Source organism: Protopterus annectens, chromosome 7.part0 (assembly GCF_019279795.1).
Source record: "Protopterus annectens isolate FY-2018-M chromosome 7.part0, PAN1.0, whole genome shotgun sequence".
NCBI classification, from domain to species: domain Eukaryota; kingdom Metazoa; phylum Chordata; order Ceratodontiformes; family Protopteridae; genus Protopterus; species Protopterus annectens.
In genome coordinates, this window is record NC_056739.1 from 1,111,981,881 (window position 1) to 1,112,009,088 (window position 27,208).

Sequence of the window (27,208 nt, forward strand, 5' to 3'; positions counted from 1 at the left end):
CCAAAATATCCTTAGTTGCCACCCCTTAGAAATGCTGTTGAAGTGGCAGTAGCCCTAGTGGAATGAGGCCTAATCCCAGCTGGAATCTCCTTGCCATGATGGGAATAACAAAATGCAATGCAAAAGCCAATCCACCTAGAAATAGTTTGTTTTGACACAGGCTTGCCCTGTGAACTCAAAGCAAAAGAAACAAACAACTGCTGAGACTGCCTAAAATCCTTAGTCCTGCTTAAATAATAACGCAATTGCCTGTGTACATCTAAAGTGTGCAAAATCTTTTCCCCTTTATTTTGAGGGTCTGCATAAAACGTAGGCAAATGAATAGTTTGGTTTAAAGCCACACTAGAAACCACCTTAGGCATAAAGGAAGGATTAGTACGTAATGATACCCTATCCTTATGGAAAATCAAAATGGGCTCTACTGCCATAAGGGCCTGCAACTCAGACACCCTTCTTGCAGAAGTAATAGCCAACAGAAAAGCAGTCTTCCATGACAAGTATTTCAATTCAGCAGTAGCTGCAGGCTCAAAAGGTTGTAGAGTAAGTTTTTCCAACACAAAATTGAGATCCCAAGCAGGAGTAGGAGCTCTACGTGGGGGTCTTATATTCTTTGCCCCTCTAAGAAACTGCTTGAACAAAGGATGCGAAAACAAAGGTGGGTCACAATCATAGTGAGCTGAAATTGCTGCAGCATGAATCTTAATGGAAGAGAAGGACAAACCTTTGTCCAATAACTCAGTAAGATATTGAAGAGCCACACTCAAATTAGGCTCAGAAATCTCCAAATTCTTTGCTGTACTCCAAAATAAAAATCTCTTCCATTTTTCATGACACTCTCCTTGTACTAGGTCTTCTAGCTTCCATAATCACATTTAAAACTTGTTGAGGAAGTTGAGACCTGCTGTGTTTCAACACAGAATATGCCAGGCTGTTAGATGAAGAGAGTGAAGCTTGACATTGAGCAGATGACCGTCCTTCTGAGATAACAGATGAGGAATCAGAGGTAAAGGCCATGGAGGCTTCTTTACTAGACTCCGTAGTAGTGGGTACCAGTGTTGCCGAGGCCAATCTGGAGCTATCAAAATCATCCTTGGCCTGTCTTGTCTGACCTTTAATAGTACCTTTGGAAGAAGAGGCAGAGGTGGAAAGGCATACACATGAAGGTTTTTCCAACTGAAAGACAGAGCATCCACTTTCCAAGCTGTGTGATGAAACCCCTTTGTGCAATACTTTGGCAGCTGGTGGTTTAGTGGAGAAGCGAACAGATCTATGTCTGGAGTTCCCCATGACACTGTCAATTTCTGAAATACATGAAGATCCAGTTTCCACCGTGGGGATCCATGATTTGTCTGCTTAACACATCTGCTAAGGAGTTCTGTGCTCCTGGCAGAAACCTTGCCTGAAGATTTAGTTGCAAGCTTAGCGCAGTCTCCCATAAAATCATTGCTTGCCTGCATAGAGGATAAGAATGTGTTCCCCTTGCTTGTTGATGTACCACATGACAGTTGTGTTGTCTGTTAGAATCAACACCTGCCCTGGAAGAAGTAACTCCTTGAAAGCCATTAATGCAAACTGGACTGCTAACATCTCCTTCATGTTGATATGTAGATGCTGTAGTCTGGCAGGCCACTTGTCTTGTATCCACTTTCCATTTAGATGAGCTCCCCAAGCAATGTCCGAGGCATCTGTCGTTAAAATCTGACTTGCCTCTGGCCGGGTCACAGAGAGTCCCTTGTTTAGGTGACATTCCTGAGCCCACCACAAGAATTCTTTTGAAGGCAAGGTATTATTTGAATGACAGTGTCCAAATCCTGGCAGTGCTGTGTCCATACATTTTTGAGATACCATTGTAGCTTCCTCATATGCAGTTTGGCATTGGGAAGCACCAGAATACAAGATGCCATGAACCCTAATGCTTGAAGGACTGTCCTTGCAGTCAGCACGGACTGATGAGATAGTTGATGGAAGTAAAGTGACAGACTCTTTTGTTTGTCCGGGGTTAAAAGGCCATCTGGCTGCTGTATTCAGTCTCACACCCAGAAAGCACATGTCTTGAGAGGGTACTAGACTGGACTTTATTTCGCTCACAGAATACCCTAGGCATCTTAGCACTGCTATAACATATTCCAGATGCTGTAGAAGGTCTTCCTTTTCTTGAGCCAGAATCAGGCAGTCGCCCAAGTAAGGATAGATTTGAATTCCTTGAAGCCTGAAGTAAGCTATCACTGGAGCCAGAACCTTTGTGAATACTCTGGGCAGTAGATAAGCCAAAGGGCAATGCAGAGAACTGATAATGAGAATTTCCAGCTCGAAACCGCAGATACTTCCTGCAACTTAGCCTTATAGGCACATGAAGGTAAGCTTCCTTGAGATCTAAAGTTACCATCCAGTGATCTTTGCCCAGCAGAGGTAAAAGCTGTTGTAACGCCAACATTTTGAACTTGGGAATGTCCAGAAAAGTGTTGAGGAGAGATAAATCCAAAATTGGTCTCCACGTGTTCCCCTTCTTTGGTACTAGGAACAGGCGAGAATAAAATCCTAGGCCCCTTTCTGATACAGGGACTGGCTGAATGGCCCCATCTGGAGTAACTGAGAAACTTGCTTGTGAGCCTCCTTTCTTTGTGGAGGAGGAACGCCTGGCATGCCTTTGAAAGGGGCATTGTATGGAAATAAAATCTGTAACCGTGGTGAATGATATCCAACACCCATTTGTCTTGAGTAATTAAATCCCAATTTTCTTTGAAAAGAGACAGTCTTCCTCCCAAAGGAGCTGCCAGACGAGAATCTACTGGCAGCTGAAAAGACAGGTCATTGGGTCTGTTTACTAAAGGACTGACCCCTGCCCTCACCAGAAGTCTGAGCAGGTGAACTCCTGTTCTAGGCCTAAAAGAACCTTGAGCCCTGCCCCTACCACGCCTAGACCTACCCCTAGACTGGGAATCATAAGCAGGATATGTCCACCCCTTAGCAGGCCAACTTCTACTAAACTTCGGTGGCTGCACCTGCAAAAATCTTTAACAGTTTGCATAGACTTAGCTTTGTCCTCCATTTTCTTTAAAACTGCTTCCACAGGCGATCCAAACAACACATCAGACTGTAAAGGAGCATCCAAAATCCTTGTCTTAACATGCTCAGCTAAATTCTGATCCTTCAACCAGGCATGCCTGCGAAGAACAGAACTAGTAGCAGCCACCCTCGAGGAGGCCTGTACAGCATCAAAACCACATTGCAAAGAATGCTTACCCACTTGCTCAGACACATGAACCAAGTCCAGCAACTCTTTACACTCAATACCTTCCGCCAAAGCATCCACCTTAGATTTTAATTGTGAAAGGAGATAATTCTGATATTTTAGCATGTGAAACTGACAATTCAACGCTCTCATGGCTAGAGTGGAAGAAGTATACACTTTCTTTCCCCACCTATCCTCTGACATCCGGTAAAATACTGAGGCAAGAAAAAACCAAAATGTTCCCCAACGGGGTACTTAGCCAACTCTGTTTCGGTCTGAAACTCCGGTTTCGGAAATATTTCAGAACGCCAACCTGCACTCGCAAAACTGCTTCTGCATCGGACCATGCGGCAAAAAAGACTGAGGATATGACGTCGGTCATGCGCATTAGTACCCTGACGTACTGACGTCAGTCTAGTGCGCCCTGACCGACGTCAGCCTTATACTCTGGTATTCGGGCCGACTGGACGCGGACTATACCCAATAGTAAGGACTGCAGCAATGGAAAACGAAGAACATCTGCTGCTGAAAAAATTTGTTTCAGGAAAGTGAAAAATGCGCAACTCATGAAACGGCAAAAAGAGCAGATGAGAACAAGCACCAATGTAACAGTAAGCAGAGAGACCGTAATCATCTCAGTAAACACCATCATGAACTCTGGTTGGTCTACGCAGGGTTGAAAAGCCACTGCTTTTGCAGTCTGGCTACAAGAAAATCAAATGAATGAAAAATAAATCTCATAACGTGACCTGTTAACACAGTATTCCCAAAGAAGACACTAGAACTTTACTGTTAATGACTACTGAAAGGATAACGTACAGACCAAATTACTAGTCATTTCAAAAAGGGGGGGGGGGGTTTGGCTGATTTGCGAAGTGCAGCATAAACCTTTTGCACATGGGGACAAAAACATATTTCTAATCCTATTTCTAATCCTTAATGGAGGCTCGTGGACTTCAATGTGCTTTGATGGAGGCATACTGTGACAGAAGCTGTGCATCTATTGACTAAACACCATACACAAAGCATCGGGGTATGGGGACCAATGGAATTCTCCAAGTTACAAATAATGGAACCTGAAGTATAAAATGTACAAAATGTACAAGGGAATTCCACTGGATCTACACTACCTAATGGAAATGCAAGCAACTACATCCCGTATTAGCATGAAGGGAACATTAGAGGGGAGAACACTTGCAAGAAACCAGGGTCCGGCCCAAAGAAATCTAAAACAGAACAGTTTCAAGTATGTTTACTGGATTTACAAAATCCATCTCTGCTTCAAAATGGTCAGATGTTTTAACCACTACGCTGACTTGTGAAAGAGTGTTTCTCACCTACTATTAAAACAATGAATGAAGTTTACACACATTATTCAATTACAAATCCTTTCTTTTGATGAGTTGCTATTGAAATCAGTACCACATACATTCAGCAAGTTATAAGTGGTGAAACCAAAGAAAGAATGGGCAAGATTGCATACAAGTGAATGTTTTGAAATCAAAATGGGCATATTCTTCCATCATCAGCATTTCCTGTACATCCACTGTAGTACAGATTTCATTCACCTTTGCCGTTTGTACTCGTAAATACATAAACTGACAAGCTGTGCAGACTGACTCCTCGGGCGAAGACTTGGATGGCTAAAACTTTATTTTTCAATTACAGACACTACATTCACTACAGTTTAATAAACAGCAATAATCAAAACAGTGTTAACTGTGCATACATACCTGAGGAATCTGTTGCAGTGGTATCAACACCATAGTTCAACATGGCATTTAAACAGTCCAAATTTCCCTTGGTAGCAGCCACATGGAATCTAAGTAAAAGGAATGCATATTAACATTGCACAAACATTTTAATGTCATAATAATGTTTAAGAGAAGCTGAATGAGGCACACACAAGTAGTCTGGCGACAATGAAAAAAGAAAATTTTTATCCCTTTAACACTTGAAACTTCACTAAATGAAAAAAAAAAATACAGAAACATGAAGCAAAAAATGAACAATGTCAACCAGCTCTACCCTTAAAAGTAAGGTAGAAGTCTTATCACTATAATTCATTTCAATTTAAGGAAAAAAATTGAAATAAGATGGTTAACTCCTGTTAAGTGATTTAGTCAGTCTCGGGCCATCATCTAACCAGACTGGTAATGTTGAGCAATGATGGGGCAAAAACCAGGATACCAAAAATCATAAGTTCAAAATTGTTAAACCATACATAACCTAGGAATAAACATTACCAATGAAAGTGGGCGCTAGCATGAATAAAAGCACTAAACTAAAAATGTAAATGGCTCAAAATGCTCATTAAATGGAACAGTATTTGGCATTTGTTACTGACCCATAACTAGATTTTTTTCTCACTGAGGTAAGGCATTAGGCATGTGTTGTTTATCAAGTCGGTGGCACTATCATCATTTGGAAAATAGTAACACTGCTGCAGTTCAAGCAGATGAAATGTCTACGTACTGCCAAGGTGAATAACTGTGCAAATCAGAAAGATCACCTAAGTTCTGTCTGCACTGCACACATTAAGAACCACACATAAAAAGCTGAAAGAAAATCGACTGATGCCCAATGGCTGTTAAGGGGTTTAAACAAACATTTCAGATACTGCTGCCGTATTAACGGGCATCAGCAGATTTGGTTGTATGTCACGGTTAACAGAACAAAGGCTGAGCATCATCACAAAATGCAGAATCAAATACAGTTTTCACTGTGTAATTTAAATGCATAGAAAAAATACACAGTAAAAAACACTGTTAGTAGAAGGTAGAAAACATGGTAAGCTGTTTCCTTCTACAATTATTTCACCACACATTCAAATAGCTGAATTTTAACTTCAAATAAACTATGACAAATACAGTATATATTACTGTATTAACACTTGCAACGTACAGAAATTAACTTTCAAATTAAAAATTTGTCGAACATTTACTATATAGGCACAAACTGTCAATGTCATCCACTAAGAACGACAAAACTCAAGTAAACTGTCTCACAGCATGTACTCAATGTGGCTCATTTAATAATGCCTTAGAGGGGTGGGGTCTTAAGACGAGCTTTACTCTCAAAGGAAAAAGTATTGGGCGCAAATAACTAGTGAAGGAAAGGTAATAGAGTTGGATGAGGTCAAGAAGTTTGGAATGCAGGTTAGAAGGTGCCTTCCCTACCAGGGATGTATAGGGGATAGGAGAGTCCTTAGTGAAAAACCTTCTCTGGTGGAGTATTTAGTTGAATCGAGAACAGAATTTCTGGTTTAAAATGTAATACTTAGGTCATTAAAAATTAATACTTCGGTCATATAAAATATAGCATAACTATAAGACTTAATCAGATGTTAGCAAACATTAGGAAGAGAGACTGGAAAAGCCATACACAAGGGAACAATGGAAGGGCATACGCATGGCTCCCAGGTATCCAGAAGGTTTAGGATTTTTGCTTGGAAGAGTTTTCATGGGAATTTTCATACCCCTAGCAGACTTCAGACAACCTTTCCTCAGACATCAAATTTTGGAGGTGTGATCTGAACGAAAGAGGCAAGCATCAACATTTTTTGAGGGGGGGTGTTTAATGCGATAGATTTAAAAATTCCCTAAATTCTTAAATTGTACTCTGTCAGAAATATTAGAGCAAATGGAACTAAACTAAGGAAATAACTTTTTAAACCAAATAAAACAAGGGAAGTAGGGGTAAATGCTCTGATAACTATACCAAATAAATTTAAAACAAAGAAACAGCACCAGAGCACTCCATGGCGATCGGACCATACACAGAGAAAAACAGTAGCACTATAAGTAATAGTTCAAGCATGTAGTATAAAATCTAAGGTTTATTGGAATTCCAGGTTAGCGCTTTCCCCCTCATGGGCTTCTTCAGACCTTTTACATCTCATAAAAGTAATGCTAACATTTATACTAAAGCCTCTATGAGATCATTCTTTTACCAAGTAAAATAGTGTTCACCTGTAAGGCTTCATTCAAGAACAGTTTATAAATATTCAACCACAAAGCAACTTCTAAAGTTAAAGTAAACATCTATTAATATATATTTTTGTCTCTTTCGGCTTTTCCCAGTTAGGGGTTGCTACAGCGGAACTCCGGTCCGCTAATGACTGGCAGTAAATTTTTACGTGCTGGCTTGCCGGGCCTAACGCACAACCTTCAACGAAGGAACGCCCATTCACGCATGTCGCCACACAGAATATACTATGCTTATAAAAGTATATATAAAGAATATTTAAACATAACAGCATATATAAATATAAACAATATAAAAAATATCAAAAACCAACCTCCGTACAGGAACGCTAGCTGTCCGAAGCGACAGCTACCCTCTAATTCAGTTCATAAGCAATGTTCAACTAATTCAAAAGAAAGTTACAAGATATTGAATCCAGGTTTCCAAAAATGCGGAACATAAAACGTTACTACGGCTTCAGCTTAACAGTACACTTGTCAGTGCATCCAATTTGTTGAATAAAAACAATAGCTCCAACTTTCCATATAAAAGGGAACGTTCTTTATTCACAGCAATTCCATATCAGTAAGCGCTTTCACCCTGAAAAGGGCTTCCTCAGACTGTACAATTAATTACAAATGACACAGCCTTTATATACCTTTAGTAATCAAGTAAATTAACACTAATTACCCCATAATACAAATCAACTTACATTATAAAACATTTAATACCCTTTATTCATTTAACAGATAGGAATTTTTAAAAGCTAAACATGCTCATAGAAAATAGACATACAACTAAAAAACTTGTATGTCTAGAATTAATTCACGTTTTAACCTACAAGGTTTAAAAACATTAAAACCTCTCTTTTCCTAATTAAAATCAATCATTCTACTGGTAATTAACTTTCATACCAGTAGATGGTGCCAATGCACAGTTATTCATATTCATTTCAGTAGGTAACAAATGCATCTATAGCCTACTGAACAGAATTAAAAGAAATTCTTGTCATACTAACCCCTATATTAAAACAGTACACTTATTTCATATTGTAAAATGACAAGAGGTTTTCTGGTATTAACTCTGTCTTACTTGGCACAAACAAGTCTCAGTTAATTCCAGTAATACTTAAAAACTCAACATTTAATAACTAAAGTGCATCAATAATTTTTCATATAAAGAGTTCCCTCTTTATATTACATATTAAATTGATGATAAAATTGATGAGGGCTTTTTCTAATGATCCTGTCTTATGTATAACAGACTCATCACAATTTAGTCCTTTGTTGCTCTTCGAGCTCACCATTTAGTGACTAAAGTGTCTCAGTGCATTAATTTTCTAACTACAACTACTCTCCTGATCTATCTTATTGTCATCTTACACTTAGTGACATTGTGCATCATATATTATCTGGGATATTTCAGTGCTTTAACCTTCTTTTTTTCAAAAAAGGTTGTATTCCCACTTTATCATTCAAACCTGGTGATTGGTCTGACCTACATCTTATAATCCATTTAGCTTCCTGTTCCAATGTATGATTCTCAATATCCCCTCCTCTAATGGTCTTAGTTATTACCTGCATAACAAGAAAACTGAATGTATGCGTACTACCTCTCATTTTGTTGTGTTTAGCCAATGCGTTTCTCTCATCCCCTATTCTTACACCATACATATGTTCTCTTATACGTTCCCTAAATTGTCTATTAGTTTTTCCTATATAGAACGCATCACATGAACTACATTGGGCTAAATATATCACGTTTTCTGTCCTACAATTCGTGCCCGTCCTAAAATTATATTCTTTCCCAGTAGTCGGTGACTTAAACTGTGTATCAGTGTTAATGAAACAACATTGTTTACAGTTATTACAGGGAATTGTGTTTACTGTGTGTGTTATATGGTTGTTATAATTCTTGTGACATAATGTTCTTTTTATATTTGGCTTATTTCTGTAACAAAATTTAGGTATATCCCCTACCAACAAGCTTATCTCTTTCTCTAACCCCAAAACATGCCAATGTTTGCTTATAATTTCTTTCACCTCTATGACGTCTTTCGTATAATACATGGTAACAGGGAGTTTATCAGATTCCAAATTGTTGCTACAATCTTCACTCACTACATTTTCCCTGTCCAAAAAATATGGACGTGCCTTGGTTCCTCTCATTTCATATACTTCATTTATAGTCTTAACTATATCTTCTTCCTTATATAGTCTATCCATGAACTTCTGTTTCATCCCTGCTATTTCTTCTTCAAACCCTATAATAGTAGGATTTAGCCGGGACGCTCTCATGATCTGTCCCTTAATGATGTTATCAAAGATGTGTTTGGGGTGCATGCTCTCTCTATGTAGAAGTGTATTCTTGTAACATTTTTTCCTATGAATAGATGTGTTTACAATTCCATTGGCAAGTTTTATAACATTAACATCTAAGTAAGAGATGTAATCCTTAGAATAATTCATAGTAAATTTTAAATAACTAGTGAGACTATTTATTTCTCTCTCAAATCCTAATAAAGCCTCTTCACTCCCTTTCCACACCAAGAAGAGATCATCTACGAATCTTTTATAAAAAGTGACATTTTGTCTATAACTTAGTAAAGGGAACAAACATTCCTTCTCCCATTCGGCCATAACAATGTTGGCGTAGCTATTGGCACAAGAAGTGCCCATAGCTACGCCATCATTTTGCAAGTAAATGTCTTCTTCAAAGAGGAAAATATTATTTTCCAGTATGATTTCTAGAAATAGTGCTAATAAGTCAATAAATTGAGGGTCCATATCCGTATACTTTTTCAGGTAATTTTGTATATTTTCAATACCTATAGAGTTCGGTATCACCGTAAACAAACTCGTCACATCTAAAGTGACCAATATATAATCAAAACCTTCATTTATTTTAGACAAATACTCATATAGGTCTAGCAAAAACTGTTTACTGTCTTTTAATATATTCAAATTTTGTTCAACTACTGTTCTTAAATGATGTTCTACGAAAAGTGAGAAGGGTTCCGTCAACCACCCTTGTCCAGAGACAATTGGTCTCATAGGTGGATTTCTAAGTCCTTTATGCACTTTGGGTAGTCCTTTTAAAATCGGAATCAACGGATAATTAACTTTCAAAAACTTAAAGAAATCTTTCTTTATCAATCTACTACTAAGCAAGTCGCCTATAGTGACATAGACTCTAAATATTTTATATATAACATCATTAATGTCTAACTTAGTATAACATCCTTCACTATTCAACATAGTTTTCATATTACTTAAGTAGTGTTCATAGTCCATAATCACAATAGGTCCACCTTTATCTGGAACTATAATAATACTCCTATCATTCTTAAGTTCTTGTAGTGCTTTCCTTTGCATCCATGTTAGATTATCCTTGTATTTCCTTACATTTCTCTCAGAACTATGGGTATGAATATCATGTTCTACTAATCTCGAGAACGTGTCCAACACTGGGTGTAATAAGGGTACATAAGTACTAGGTGGCTTAAACCTATTCAACACTCTATCTCTGTCGGTCAAACCAAAATCTAACCTAAGTTGTATGTTCCTAACAAACATTTTCAAGTCAATGATGGTTTCAGCACTATCACTATACCTGCTAGGGATGAAAGATAAGCCTTTATTTAATACTTGTACCTCATAAGGGCTTAAAATTCGATGTGACATATTCATAATTAGGATTCTTTTCATTGTCCACATCTTTTTCAGGGTGGGACCCACCTGACCTGTTTCTCCTAATTTTCTTTTTTGTCTCCCCCTGCTTAGTGATCGTGATCTCCCTCTGAGTTTGTAAGTCTGTATGGGGAAAGGGACTTCCCTTGTGATGGTATTAGTGTCTTTCTCTCTAGTACTTTCAATAGACACTATTTTCTTCTTGACCCCTGCACTCTGTCCATTCATTGTATTAATGGTATTTACAATCCCCATAACATTGGTGTTGCAACCTTGTTCACCATTCTTCCCTTTAGTGTGTAAAATGGTGGGGTACAGGTTAACATTTTTATCTATTCCAGCTATATTGCTATCATTCAACGTACTCAGTGTCACAGCATCATTATTAACACTTTCTACTTCATCTATAACAGTATTAACAATATTGACAGTATCTTTCATTACAGTTTTAACATTTCTAACGTCAGTTTTGGTAATATCCATATTGTCATTAGTTATGGTCATGTTATGTTTATCAGTAGTGGCCGTCCTTGGCCAGGTGAAGACCTGTCCATTTCTAAAATCGGTCACATCCCTTTCAATTTTAGTCTTTTTCTGATTCAACAGTCTTTTCTCATATAGCATAACATTGTCCATTAACCTTTCTAACCCCATGGCAGTTTTACAATTAGTATACTTAGAAATAATTGTCGCATGTCTTTCATTCACTCTTTGTCTCAACATTTCCTCCTCTGGCCTATGGAAATCTATTAAAAGTTTCATATAGTTGAAACTTAGTTCCATATTAAGTTTTTGCCACTTCAGTAACAAATCAGGAAAGAGGTTACCTGTTGTGGGCATTTTGAGGACTCGAAGTCCTCTCGGTATAATGTTCTTCTTAATACATGCTTCGAAATGCTGCCGTTGCAGCTGTAGCCTCTTTAGTTTTAAAAAGTCACTTTCCAGTACATCCAACTCCTCGGCCAAACACAGCAATTCTTCAGCGTTGTTCACCTCACTATCCTTATCATCATTCGGTTCAAAAAACAACAATGGATTCTCATCTCCAGATACACAGTTTTTAAACTTAGTTAGTAACTGTCCATTAATAATATTCACGTTAGCGTTCGGAGTATACGCTAACTCTATTTCGTCGTTATCAGCAAAACAAGCCATTCTCTCAGCGTGGAACAGAGTAAAAAGAGTAAATAACACAGCAGCGTAAGCGTTCCACCAGAGAGCGCGTTCCTGTTAAAAAATACGTAAATTCAAAAACCAACCTCCGTACAGGAACGCTAGCTGTCCGAAGCGACAGCTACCCTCTAATTCAGTTCATAAGCAATGTTCAACCAATTCAAAAGAAAGTTACAAGATATTGAATCCAGGTTTCCAAAAATGCGGAACATAAAACGTTACTACGGCTTCAGCTTAACAGTACACTTGTCAGTGCATCCAATTTGTTGAATAAAAACAATAGCTCCAACTTTCCATATAAAAGGGAACGTTCTTTATTCACAGCAATTCCATATCAGTAAGCGCTTTCACCCTGAAAAGGGCTTCCTCAGACTGTACAATTAATTACAAATGACACAGCCTTTATATACCTTTAGTAATCAAGTAAATTAACACTAATTACCCCATGATACAAATCAACTTACATTATAAAACATTTAATACCCTTTATTCATTTAACAGATAGGAATTTTTAAAAGCTAAACATGCTCATAGAAAATAGACATACAACTAACATAGCAACAATTTGGAATCTGATAAACTCCCTGTTACCATGTATTATACGAAAGACGTCATAGAGGTGAAAGTAATTATAAGCAAACATTGGCATGTTTTGGGGTTAGAGAAAGAGATAAGCTTGTTGGTAGGGGATATACCTAAATTTTGTTACAGAAATAAGCCAAATATAAAAAGAACATTATGTCACAAGAATTATAACAACCATATAACACACACAGTAAACACAATTCCCTGTAATAACTGTAAACAATGTTGTTTCATTAACACTGATACACAGTTTAAGTCACCGACTACTGGGAAAGAATATAATTTTAGGACGGGCACGAATTGTAGGACAGAAAACGTGATATATTTAGCCCAATGTAGTTCATGTGATGCGTTCTATATAGGAAAAACTAATAGACAATTTAGGGAACGTATAAGAGAACATATGTATGGTGTAAGAATAGGGGATGAGAGAAACGCATTGGCTAAACACAACAAAATGAGAGGTAGTACGCATACATTCAGTTTTCTTGTTATGCAGGTAATAACTAAGACCATTAGAGGAGGGGATATTGAGAATCATACATTGGAACAGGAAGCTAAATGGATTATAAGATGTAGGTCAGACCAATCACCAGGTTTGAATGATAAAGTGGGAATACAACCTTTTTTGAAAAAAAGAAGGTTAAAGCACTGAAATATCCCAGATAATATATGATGCACAATGTCACTAAGTGTAAGATGACAATAAGATAGATCAGGAGAGTAGTTGTAGTTAGAAAATTAATGCACTGAGACACTTTAGTCACTAAATGGTGAGCTCAAGAGCAACAAAGGACTAAATTGTGATGAGTCTGTTATACATAAGACAGGATCATTAGAAAAAGCCCTCATCAATTTTATCATCAATTTAATATGTAATATAAAGAGGGAACTCTTTATATGAAAAATTATTGATGCACTTTAGTTATTAAATGTTGAGTTTTTAAGTATTACTGGAATTAACTGAGACTTGTTTGTGCCAAGTAAGACAGAGTTAATACCAGAAAACCTCTTGTCATTTTACAATATGAAATAAGTGTACTGTTTTAATATAGGGGTTAGTATGACAAGAATTTCTTTTAATTCTGTTCAGTAGGCTATAGATGCATTTGTTACCTACTGAAATGAATATGAATAACTGTGCATTGGCACCATCTACTGGTATGAAAGTTAATTACCAGTAGAATGATTGATTTTAATTAGGAAAAGAGAGGTTTTAATGTTTTTAAACCTTGTAGGTTAAAACGTGAATTAATTCTAGACATACAAGTTTTTTAGTTGTATGTCTATTTTCTATGAGCATGTTTAGCTTTTAAAAATTCCTATCTGTTAAATGAATAAAGGGTATTAAATGTTTTATAATGTAAGTTGATTTGTATTATGGGGTAATTAGTGTTAATTTACTTGATTACTAAAGGTATATAAAGGCTGTGTCATTTGTAATTAATTGTACAGTCTGAGGAAGCCCTTTTCAGGGTGAAAGCGCTTACTGATATGGAATTGCTGTGAATAAAGAACGTTCCCTTTTATATGGAAAGTTGGAGCTATTGTTTTTATTCAACAAATTGGATGCACTGACAAGTGTACTGTTAAGCTGAAGCCGTAGTAACGTTTTATGTTCCGCATTTTTGGAAACCTGGATTCAATATCTTGTAACTTTCTTTTGAATTAGTTGAACATTGCTTATGAACTGAATTAGAGGGTAGCTGTCGCTTCGGACAGCTAGCGTTCCTGTACGGAGGTTGGTTTTTGAATTTACGTATTTTTTAACAGGAACGCGCTCTCTGGTGGAACGCTTACGCTGTTGTAATATAAAAAATATATTTAAAAATGTTTTAAATAATTAAAAAAAATGTTTAAAAATTTAAGTAAAGTTTTTTGTATATAAAAACTTGTGTATGCCATGCATCAATAAAATGTTATACCATTTCATATAAGAACTGGATACAAAATACATTTCATAATAGATTCATTTAAGAGCTGTATAAGGACTACATTATATGATATATACAATGATGTATACAAATATAATGTCCCATCTGACCCGCAGGTCTTTAACTAACTTTCTATTTTTATGGTCGGTTTAATAGGGACTCTGTCATTCAGTCAAGGTCTCTGATCTGCTCTTAGCATTATAATCCACCTGGCTTCTGTCCTTTCTATATAGTTCCTTATGTCCCCACCCCTAGCATTGGGTTTACTTGTAGTACTACAAATTTGAAGCTCTCTCTCATTTGTGTTAATGACATTCTTAGACAATGCATTATGTGGGGATTGGATGCGTATATTACACAGATGTTCACATATCCTATCACGTAACCTTCTATCAGTTTTCCCCACATAAAAAGGCATCACAAGCCATGCACCTAGCTAGATATGTGGCATGCAGAGTGTCACAATAAGCTGTAGTGTTAAAACAAAATCTTTTCATGGTGACAGGCTGTACAAAGCTGTGATGCATTTTATTTCTCTATTAAACAGACCCTAAAAAATAGAAAGTTAGTTGTTAGATGAAGACCTGCAGGTCAGATGGGACATTATATTTGTATACATCATTGTATATATCATACAATGTAGTCCTTATACAGCTCTTACATGAATCTATTATGAAATGTATTTTATATACAGTTCTTATATGAACTGGTAAAATTTGTTGTATAACATTTTATTGATGCATGGCATATACACACATATATATGTTTTTATATACATAACACTTTAAAAAATTTTTATTTTTTTTATATTTATATATGCTGTTATGTTTAAATATTTTTTATATATACTTTTATAAACATAGTATATATATATATATATATATATATATATATATATATATATATATATATATATATATATATATACATATATATATATATATATATACATATATATATATATTTTAATAGATGTTTACCTTAACTTTATAAGTTGCTTTGTGGTTGAGTATTTACAAACTGTTCTTGAATGAAGCCTTACAGGTGAACACTATTTTACTTAAAGAATTATGTCGTAGAGGCTTTAGTACAAATGTTAGCATTACTTTTATGAGATATAAAAGGTCTGCAGAAGCCCACGAGGGTGAAAGCGCTAACCTGGAATTGTGTGTGTGTGCCTTCTGTGGAAGGTTGGGCACAGGGCTGGCAACTCAACACTGTAAAAACTCCACTGCCAATCATGATCGGACAGGTGACCCGCTGTGGCGACCCCTAACCAGTAAAAAGCCGAAAGACGACGACGTATTGCTGGACTGAATGTTGCATAAGGAAAAAAAAAAACATGCATACTAAATGTATGTAAATGAAAAAAAATGTTAATATGGTTTGTTTTCCTTTCTATTAATGTACGTCTTAAGTGATAATTTACTAATGTGTTTTAAAAAAAGACGAGCTTTACTCTTAACTGGTAAGGTCTGAATCTCACTGTGAAATATGAGGTACCACAAATGCTCACACTAATTTGTAAATAGCACTTCTCCAGAAAATTATTACCGTCTCACAATTTATATTTTCAGTTTAATGTTCTTTTTAACCACGCACACAATTACAGACCATGCACTGTTGTGTGCTGCTTAACCGTCTTGATGAGTGAATTGTTTGCATTTTTGGTATAAACCTCGTTAGTCCTTCTACAGCATCTGCCTCCTAAAGCAAAAATTTCTACAAGAAAGTGAGGTACTATAATGCTTCCATGGAATAACTATGAATGCAATGTTTTATAAAGTTTTTAGGTTTCTACATCAGAAATGTAACAGGATCTTTCTTAAAGCAAATGGAAGTTTGCTGCTTTTGAAGTTGTATGCAGGTACTCTTCGTTTTACCTAGTGTGCTTTTTGAATTTAACACTGCTGTGTATTTGTTCCTGAAGTGCAGACTGGTGGATTTTTCTCCCTCAACTTTTCTGTCTCTGTAATGTTTGTCTTGCTCTTACCTTTCCAGCACTGATGTTATATCGTCTCTACTGGAAGCTGCAATGCACAGCTTCAGATGGCTAAGGGAACTGGTTTACATCCCTCTATTGTATAAATTTAAATAAGGATGAAGACTGGAAGTTCATTGTCACAGCCTTTTCCCTAGTTGGTCCTTACATTTAGTCTATCCCTTGGTGACATCCCTTTAAGAGATAAGAGTGCACTGTGATAGCAGACTATCAGGTACATTTCTATGCAGGTGCAGTGGTTCATCAATTAAAGTCTATGGATGCATCTTAACTTGTAACTTCAGGGGTATCATCGTGGGGAAGATTTATCAGTTTATGCTCAGTGGCATCAGGGCATGGAAACACAAAGCTTTATAACATTTTTTTTTATAAACAGAAGCCAAAAAACTTTTCCTGATGTGGTGAAAGTGCTGCTCAGCAGTTTATGCACCAGATGTTGAAGTAATCAGAAAATCACAAGTGCTGGGCATTTACACAAAACATATGCAATGCAACTTAAAAACCTCATCCAACTTTTATATCTTCAGAGTTCACAATGTATAAATTGAAAACAACTTTTTGTTGTACATAAAATGCTTTTTGGGCTTCTACCCTGAGTGTGTGTTGGGGGGGGGGTGTCTCAGCTCAAAGTATAAACCATAAAAAGTAGGCAACCAAGACTGTAAGCTTTCACAAAGTTACATTTTTAGTCTCCCACAATACATCTGTCTACAAGACAACTTCACTATTAATTACAAATTGTGTGTATATTACACACACACACACACACACACACACACACACACACACACACACACACACACACACACACACACACACACACACACTTGCTTGGCCAGTGTAAGCTAGTATTAAGTAACATTTAACTGGTACACACATCGCTAATACATTTCTCACCATACACACAACTATGCTTTCATAAAGGTTAAGAAAATACATACACAAAACACGATCAGACATTTGTCATTTCAACAGTATCAGGCTGGAAGCACTACACAACCTCAATATTAACAGCTCAATAGAAACAGGTGTAAACTGCACATTCTGCGGCATAAAGGCTTTGGCCTTGACTAAATGAAGCCCAAGTAGCTCCTGCACAAACACCCCCTAATGATACACTGCTGAAAGAGACTTGGGAAAGTACAGTTGTGTACACTTACCATAAATGTAGATGCTCGAGTGTATTCACTCTGTTGCAGTCATTGCATTTGGGTAATCTGCTGGCAGGTTGCCCTCAGTCGGCCTGAATTCCAAAGTCTTGGGTCCTGCGTCAGTTGCAGTCTTCTCTTCCATGACGTAAGGTCGTCAGGGGTATAAAACATGCAGCCGACGCCATTTTCTTTAGTTTTTCTTGCCCCCGATGTCAGGTGCCCCCAAAAAGGTAGCTATATATATATATATATATATATATATATATATATATATATATATATATATATATATATATATATATATATATATATATATATATATATACATATACATACATGCATCAATATAAACTTTACCTTCATCTACAAGCAAATACACCATATAGCTTGTAGAAAATAGAGAAGGAAAGATAAACTGTAGAATGACAGGGAGGGGGGGGTGGGAGGGTAACCTGGACTGCAACAGTGAATACACTTGAACATCTACATTTACGGCAACTGTACACAACTGTACTATGTTCATGTTTCACTGTTGCAGTCATTACATTTGGGTAGAATCCCAAAGTTATGGTTGGGAGGCTGGGGCTAAACAGCATTAGGTGAGGCTCTAAGGCCCTGCAGCACTACAGTGGCAAAGCCTGCCCTGGACTTAGAGGCAAATGGTAATGCTTTGTAAAGATGTGAACAGAACTCCAAGTAGCAGCCTCTGGAATGTCCTTGGTTGGTACTCCTGTGAGAAAGGCTGCTGAAGTAGCTGCAGCCCTGGTGGAGTGAGACCTAATGCCCTTGGGCACAGGTTTGCCATGGTGTAATTAGCAGCCACTGATGCAATGGCTTATCCACTTTGAAATTGTCTGCTTTGAAATAGCCTTTCCTTCTGATCCTGCAGCATGACACTAGTAATTGCTCGGTTTTTCTTAGAGCTTTAGTCCTGCTCAAGTAGAATCTTAGCTGTCTGTGTACGTCCAAGGAATACAGAATTCTCTCCCCTTTGTTCTGCGGATTTGGATAAAAAGTTGGCAGATGAATTGTTTGGTTAAGAGCCACACTGGAAACGACCTTAGGCATAAAAGCAGGATTTTCCTCAGAGACAGCCTGTCTGGGTAAAATATGATAAAAGGCTCTACAGCCATGAGGGCCTGTAGCTCTGAAACTCTTCTTGCTGAAGTAATTGCTAGTAGCAGAGCTGTCTTCCATGATAAGAACTTATCAGTGGTAAAAGCTGGTTCAAATGGAGGCAGGGTGAGCAACACATAATTGAGGTCCCATGCAGGTACTGGTGATCTTCTAAGAGGCCTTAAATTTTTGGCTCCTCTAAGATACTGCTTTAGTAAAGGATGAGAAAAGATTGGTGGCTCTGTATTGTAATGAGCCGAAATGGCAGAGATATGGATTTTGATTGATAAGATAGGCCTCTGTCAAGCATCTCAGTTAAGTATTGTAATATCTGAGGGATATGCGGTTCTGCTGTATCAGTTCCTTGTGCTTGATTCCAAACACAGAATCTCTTCCACTTGTCAGCATAAGATTTTCTAGTACTAGGCCTTCTGGCTTCCAAAATGACATCCATCACAGCTTTACTGAGAGGTGTCATCTGTATGATTACAGGATTAGTCATGCTGCCAGGTTCAGAGTCTGTAGTTGATTGTGCAGGATCCGATTGTTTTGCTGGGACAGTAGTTGTGGTTTTTGAGGCAAGGTCCAAGCTGGGTATTGAGACAAGTTCCTTAGGATTGGGTACCAGTATTGGCGGGGCCAGTCCGGGGCAATTAATATAGCTTTGGTTTCTCTTGCCTGACTTTTAAGAGGACCTTGGGTAGAAGAGGCAGCGGAGGAAAAGCGTAAACTGATAGGTTTTTCCAACTGAAGGATAGGGCGTCCACTTTCCATGCTTGTCTGTGATAAGTCCTTGTGCAGAATCTTTTCAGTTGATAATTTTGAGGAGAGGCAAAACAGGTCTATATCTGGGCTCCTCCATTTCTCTGCTATCATGCTGAAGACTTGTGGATTTAGTTTCCACTTGTGAGGATCCATAAGGTTTCTGCTTAAATCGTCTGCCAGAGTGTTTTGTTTTCCTGGCAGGAATTGAGCTTGAAGATTTATTTGGTTAAGTCAAAGCTGTGTCCCACAGTGCCATGGCTAATCTGCAAAGGGGGTATGAGTGAGTGTGTGCCCCCTTGCTTGTTTATATACCACATGACCGTGGTGTTGTCAATCTTTATCAGTAGTTGTCCTAGATGAAGTAAGTCCTTGAAGGCTGTTAGGGCATTTTGAACAGCTAGCATCTCTTTCTGGTTAATATGTAGATGCATTTGATTTGGTGCCCATATGCCCTGAATGCATCTCCCTGCCATGTGGGCCCCCCAGGCATAATCTGATGAGTCTGTTAAGGTTTGGCTGGCAGGAGGTAGAGTGAAGGGCCATCCCATGTTTTGGTGACAGGCCTTTGCCCACCACAGAAACTCCTGTTGCAGGCAAGGGATGAGAGGAATCATTGTTTCCAGACTGTGTGAATGTTGACTCCATAAACTTTTTAGGTACCACTGAAGTTTCCTCATATGCAGTCTTGCATATGGAATTGGTAGGATGCAGGATGCCATGAAGCCCAGAGCCTGCATAATTTTGTCTTGCAGAAGACTGGGTTTTTGTTGCCATCAGGTTGAAGTAAGTAGTCAGTTGCATTTGCTTGTCTGGCGTGAGGTAAGTCATCTGGGCAGTTGTATTCAAGCTTGCACCCAGGAAGGTTATATTTTGAGAGGGTACCAGTTGTGATTTCTTTTCATTTATTGTGTACCCTAGGCATGTTAGAAGCCTTTTCACAAATGCCAGGTGTTGTAGAAGAGTGTCCTTGTTCTCTGCTTGAATGAGAGAGTCGTCCAAGTAAGGTTATATTTGAATACTTTTTTGTCTGCAAAATGCAATTACTGGTGCCAGGCACTTTGCAAAGACCCTGGGCAGAGTAGATAAGCCAAAGGGCAGTGCAGAGAATTGGTAATGCATTAAGCCAGCCTTGAATCTGAGGTACTTTCTGCACGACTGTCTTATTGGGACATGCAGGTATGCCTCTTTTAGGTCTATACTCACCAGCCAAGCATTCTTGCCCAGCATGGGCAGAAGCTGTTGCAAGGTGAGCATTTTGAATTTTGGAATGTCCAGGTATGTGTTAAAATTGATAAATCCAGTATTGGCTGCCAGGCCTTGTCCTTTCTGGGTACCAGGAATAATCTTAAGTAAAAACCTTTTCCTTTTTCCTGTTTTGGTACTGTCTGAATAGCCCCCATATCCATGAGGGACGTAACCTGTTTCTGTGCCTCTGCCCATTGTTTTTTTGGCAGATCTGGCCAACCGTTTGTCATTGGCAGAGTGTGGAAATGAAATCTGTATCTCTGTGTCATTGGCAGAGTGTGGAAATGGAATCTGTATCCCTGTGATAAGATGTTTAGTACCCACTTGTCCTGGGTTATTAACTGCCAATTTTGAGCAAAAATTGCTAATTTTCCCCCTATGGGTGCTGCCAAAAGACAAGTGCTTGGTGTAGGCAGGGGAAGTCATTAGGATTGCTTTCTGTAGGTTTGCGCTTTATCTCCTCCAGATTTGGAGGTGAATGCGTCCCATTGCTTTGACCTGTATGGATCTTGAGCCTGGTACCTGGAACCCTTAGGGCGTCTGGATTTGCCCCTTTGATCTCTGTCTGACACAGGAAAGGACCAATTTTTTGTAGGCCAGTGTCTACTGAATCTAGGTGGATGCATTTGTAAGAAATCTTTAACAGTTTGCATAGACTTAGCTTTGTCTTCCATTTTCTTTAAAACCTCTTCTGCCTGAATACCAAACAGAGAATCATGCTATAAAGATGCATCTAACAGTTTAGCTTTAACATGATCAGGCAAATTTTGTTCCTTTAACCAGGCATGCCTCCTAATCACAGATCCAGTAACTGCGGCCCTGCAGGAGGCCTCTAAAGAATCAAAACCACATTGCAAAGTATGCTTTCCAACTTGTTCAGCTGCATGCAATAATTCTTGCAATTCCTTATTTTCTGCACATTCTGAAATCAACATAATTTTCTGTTTCAGCAATCCCATAACATGTTGTTGGCACTTAAGCATATGAAATTGACAGTTTAAGGCCCGGATTGCCAAGGTTGCAGATGTATTAACCTTTTTTCCCCCATCTGTCCAGTGCCCTTGAATCTCTGTCGGAGGGGGTAGGGTTTTTTGCTGTTGAGGCCTTATCTCCCTTTGGACCCTATGAAATAGTTTCAGGATCAGCAGTAGGGTTTCTAAATAAAAAATTATGAGAGTCAAGGACCCTGTAGTACCAGTCAAGCTTACTGGGAGCCGGAGGTAAGGAGTCAAGGGTCAGGCTTGACTCTGAAAACACATCATCCACAATGTCAAACGGGGAATGGCTAAAGGCTTGTGCTGAGGGAGAAGGAAATCCCTGGGCCTCTTTTTTGATTCTGAGAAGTCTGCTCTCCCAGTGAAAATGTTCCCTCAAAGTATGCAAGGTTTCTCCAAATGAATAATCCTCCAGAGGAAATGCAGATGGAATAGACTCCTCAGCATCAGAATCCTCATAGGAAGGTAAAGATAATTCCTGATCAGAAGAGGAATCAGAAGAAATAGAAACCTGATCTGAAGATTCATAGTCGGTGTTTTGCCTAGGCCTCTTATCTGGAGGGGGATGGGTACCCCTGATCAAGGTAATAAGGTCTTCAGCCATTTTGATCATCTGTTTTTTAGGCATAGAGGCCTGTGCATGTGGCTCAGGCGTCAGTTTTTTAGAAGGTGTCTTTGACTTGGGTTTTGCAGCTTTCGTCGGTTTGATATAAAAATGTTGAGGTCTGAATACACTCTCAGAAGCCGGTGCCTGCTCAGTGGCTCTGGACCCATCCGCCGTCGTTCCAATACCCTGAGTATCTTGTGGCATGCCGGACTACACATGGGTGTCGGTAGAGGCCTGCGACTCGAAGGTAGCGGGTTTCAGGGGCTGCAAAAGCACCTCACTGAGTACCGGCGACTGGCTTAGGAGAAGCGTCGTCGGTTTTGGATCTCGACTGCCTTTCTCTGTCCTTTCCTTTGCATTTTTTATGTATTCCGGTAGTCGGATTGCTATCCGACGACATTTCTGAGTAGTTAAATCTGTTTCCAAAATACTTAGATGCAAAAATATACCGACGCTTAATAGTGCGTTGGTTAAATCTAGCACAAAACCGACAGCCAGGCACGTTGTGATCACGACCTAGGCAAGGAATACAGTATAAATGGAAATTCTTATGAGGTATTTGCTTCCCACAAGTAATACAATTATTAACTTTTTCTGACATTGTTAAAAAGGAAGAAAAAAAGTTTCCCCAACGGGGTACTTAGCTTTAGTGAAGACTTCGGTTCTGAAACTCAAACTCGAATATTTCAGTAGTCGGCTGACCGGCACTAATGAAATGCTTCTGCTTCAGGCACCGCGAGGCAGGAAAGACTAAAGAAAATGGTGTCGGCTGCATGTTTTATACCCCTGATGACCTGATGTCATGGAAGAGAAGACAGCAACCGACGCAGAAACCAAGACTGTGGAATTCAGGCCGACTGAGGGCAACCTGCCAGCAGATTGCCCAAATTCAATGACTGCAACAGTGAACACAAAGAACATGTAGCCATTGCCTTGCTTGAATGAGTTCTAGATACTCAACAGTGAGTTTACATTTCTTTTGTTAACAGAATTTAAAACAGTCAACTATTTAGATAATGGGAAAAAGTTAATATCCCAATTTGTTAATTTCCTGTTAGAAAAAGACAAAACTGTTAACCCTTCTTTAAAAGTCAGATTCTGTCCACATTAAATCAGTTATAGTTAGCAAAGAATATAAAAGCAGACTGATAATACCACTTGAGGTTTGTCTCAGTGAGTACTTTGGACACAAGAGCAGTTTGTTTGCAATCTGTATGAAAAATGAAGTATACAGACTCTCATACCTCTCAACTGTTCAAATCTTCACAGAATAGAGATTTTTGCCTCCTAAACAGCAATGGAAATTCTCTTTCCTTTGCCACTTGTCTTCAACGGCAATGATGTACTATGCAAGGGTGGGAATGCAAGTCCCATATGCATGTGTAATACATCAGAAACTGTGGAAGAATGAGGAAACATGGAAGAACACTACGGCATCATTATACAAAGAACTGATAAAACAAGACTGTTAGCCTCACCGTCACAGCTATGTTTAACAGATTCTCATAGTAGACTAGATAATGGGGAAAATTCAGACAAGGAAGAAAATGAAAAAATAATTCATCATTTTAATGACATGACGGTGTATAATTACACCAATTATTGTATTAAGGATGAATTAGGGACATCATTTATTAAAGGAATGAATATATACCTACAGCAAAGTTTAATTTAGTAGATACAATTATTGATGTGAAAATGTATTGTAGAAGATTAAATTTAGCTCTAATCTTCAACAACAAAAATAAAATGGATGAAGTTATAATGGAAAGAAATAAGTTAAAGGAAAAAGCACATTTATACCCCCCCCTAATAAAAAAGTAGAAAAATTTGAAGAATTAGTATGTGCTGATATTTATAGTTTCAATCAGAATATTAATAAACAACAGGTGGTGGACAATCTGACTATGAAAGAAAGAGAATGTCTGGTGGAACTCAAATATTAGAGTAATGAAACCTGACAAGGGAGGGGGGGATTGTACTATATAATACTATTGATTATGTTAATGAAATACAAAAAATATTTATTGATTCAGGAAATTTTGAAATTACTTCCATTAATAAAATTAATATAAGTTATAGAAAAATAGATATAGCCTTAGATGAATATTTATTAGATCAAAGAATAACAGATCAATGAATTTATGAAAGTAGAACATCCCACTCTAGGTACCATTGTGGGCATACCCAAGGTACATAAGAATATAAATAAACCCCCATTTCGCCCTATCATTTCTGGAAGTAAGTCTAAAACATTCAATATAGGTGTGGTGATAGAAAGATGGGTTAAACCAATTTACAGGAATATTCCTCATCTCATCAAGGATTCCTGGATATTTCTTGCCCAACTTACTCCTGATAAATGGAAAGAAAAGTTAACATATATAACTATTGATGTAGTGGACTTATTTTCATGTATCCCTAAAGATCAGGGACTTGACGATTTTTGTAATAGTCTTAGAAAATATTCAGATATGACTTGGGATCATATTAATCTCATTACAGATATGATGGGGATAATATTGGATAATAACTTTATATATTATGAAGGTGAATATTTTAAACAAAAAAGGGGTGTAGCTATGGGGGCATCATGTGCTCCAATATTTGCTAATATGGTTATGCTAGAGTGGGAAAATACATTCTTATTTAGCAGCAAATACTTTGAATATATTTATTATTATTCAAGGTTTCTGGACAATATGTTTGTCCTATGGAAAGGGCCGGTGGAAATGATTGATAAATTTATAGACTATCTGAATAGTACAAGTAGTTTTTTTTTAAATTTACATATAGTGTCAGTCATGAAGGGATTCCATATCTAGATACTTATATAAAACACAATGATATGGGATTCCAATCAGAGATATATAGGAAGAAAACATTTTTGAATAGGTATATGGAATTTACAAGCCATAACCCAAGCCATATGTTAAAAAAACATTTTTAAGGGACAATGCATAAGAGCTGCCAGAATGTCCTCCAAACATGAAGTTATGATTAAGGAAATTTAATTCATAACATCTATGTTTATTAATAGAGGTTACCCTGAGGGGTTGTTGAAGGATGTTTCACAATTTGTCATTAAGGAATGGGGAAACAAGTATCCCCCTATATTAGGAATAGGTCAAGAAATTAGTAGACAGAATAATGGAAAGTTAGAAAATGTACCAATTAACAGAGTCTGTACACTAACATTCACCGTACGTGAATGAAGTTATGAATATTGTTTTTAAATACTGGAAGAATTTAATAGTTGCTGATGAAATAAAAGAAATATTAGGGGGAAAAACCATGTTTTGTATCCAAGATGGGTTTGAACATTAAGAGGTTGTTACAAACAGGGAATACAAAAAGAGAGACATAATTTTAGTAAAGCTACTACAAAACGTGGGTCATGTAATCAGTGTTATTTGATTAATGAGAGAGAAGGAATTAAGTTACAAAATTTAAATAGGACTTACATAAACTTTAGAAGGGGAATTGTAATACTAAGAATATTATTTATTAAGCTAGTTGTACATCATGCCCTGCCTATTATACTGGCAGAACTGAGAGACCATTTAAGAAAAGAATTTATGATCATATGTATAGAATCAGGGTGCACGATACCAAAAATGCTCTATATAGACATATAGAGAAAAAAGGAGAACAACATAGTTTCAGTTTTGCCATAATTGATCAAGTTTTTAATTCCAATAGAGGAGGTAATTTTAAGGCATTACTAAGTAAAAAAGAAAGTATCTGACAGATGCTGACGGATTCTACAAGGGAACCGGGTATAAATGATTTTATTTCTATTAAACCCTTTCTTATGTTAGCCTGATGTATTTTACCATCATGTTATTTATTTATATTGGTTTAGGTTAGGGACATACAAATATGAAATGAATAATGAATTATATTATTGTATGTGTTATACACATTTAGCGTTTTTATTAATATCCTTTGTCATCTGCTACAGTATTAGGATATTAAGTAATTTTTAACGTATAATCAAGTATTTACTGTTTTTAATTAATTGTGTATAGTTCAAACATACGCACTGGCACTTTAAATGTAGGTCTGAATGGCGCCAAAAAGTTTTTAAAAGGAATGTAATATGTGTTAATCAGGTGTTCTGAAGAAGTCCGCGATAAGCAGATGAAAGCGCTTAACATATGGAATTTAGTTTGTAATATTGTGGTTAGTTTTACGAGTCTATTAAATTGAATATTATTGGAACATTAAGCTTTCTACCTTATTCGAGTGAGCCTGCAAGCTACTTTCCAAAACATAGTCGTGACGGTGAGGCTAACCGTCTTGTTTTATCAGTTCTGGAGGTGTTCGTTATAGACTTTTTATCATTATACAAAGACACTACTTAAGGCAAGCAATTTCTTTCTTAAATAATGTAACTGGATAATAGCAATAACCCACTTGTGGGTATATCAGGATTTACCCAAGGTTGACTTTGTTTAAACTACACAGGCTTCAACCTTGCGATCAAACCACACCAACAGTGGGTAAATCCTGACATACCCAAACCAACGTACATTACTGCTTAAATAAAACCCATATCAAAATGTTTAAATTCAATGTGCAGTACTTGGATAAACAATGTTTAAAATTATGGCACTTTACAGCATACCTGACTCCACTATAAACAATTTGTCAAATGTTAGTTAATGCAGTACCTCCAAATGAGCAAACAGTTTGTTACAGTATAGTTATGACAGCTAAAAAAAGAAGTTATGTCTTACCATAAT

General features: G+C 37.4%; 1 protein-coding gene across 1 annotated transcript in view; it reads right to left on the reverse strand.

The window, feature by feature from the left end:
• UACA (uveal autoantigen with coiled-coil domains and ankyrin repeats) overlaps nucleotides 1-27,208 on the reverse strand; it is an 845,278-nt gene that overhangs the window by 721,475 nt on the left and 96,595 nt on the right. Inside the window, exon 3 of the mRNA XM_044077695.1 lies at nucleotides 4,966-5,054. Within this exon, the coding sequence (XP_043933630.1) occupies nucleotides 4,966-5,054 (89 nt within the window). The remainder of the gene's footprint in view (nucleotides 1-4,965; nucleotides 5,055-27,208) is intronic.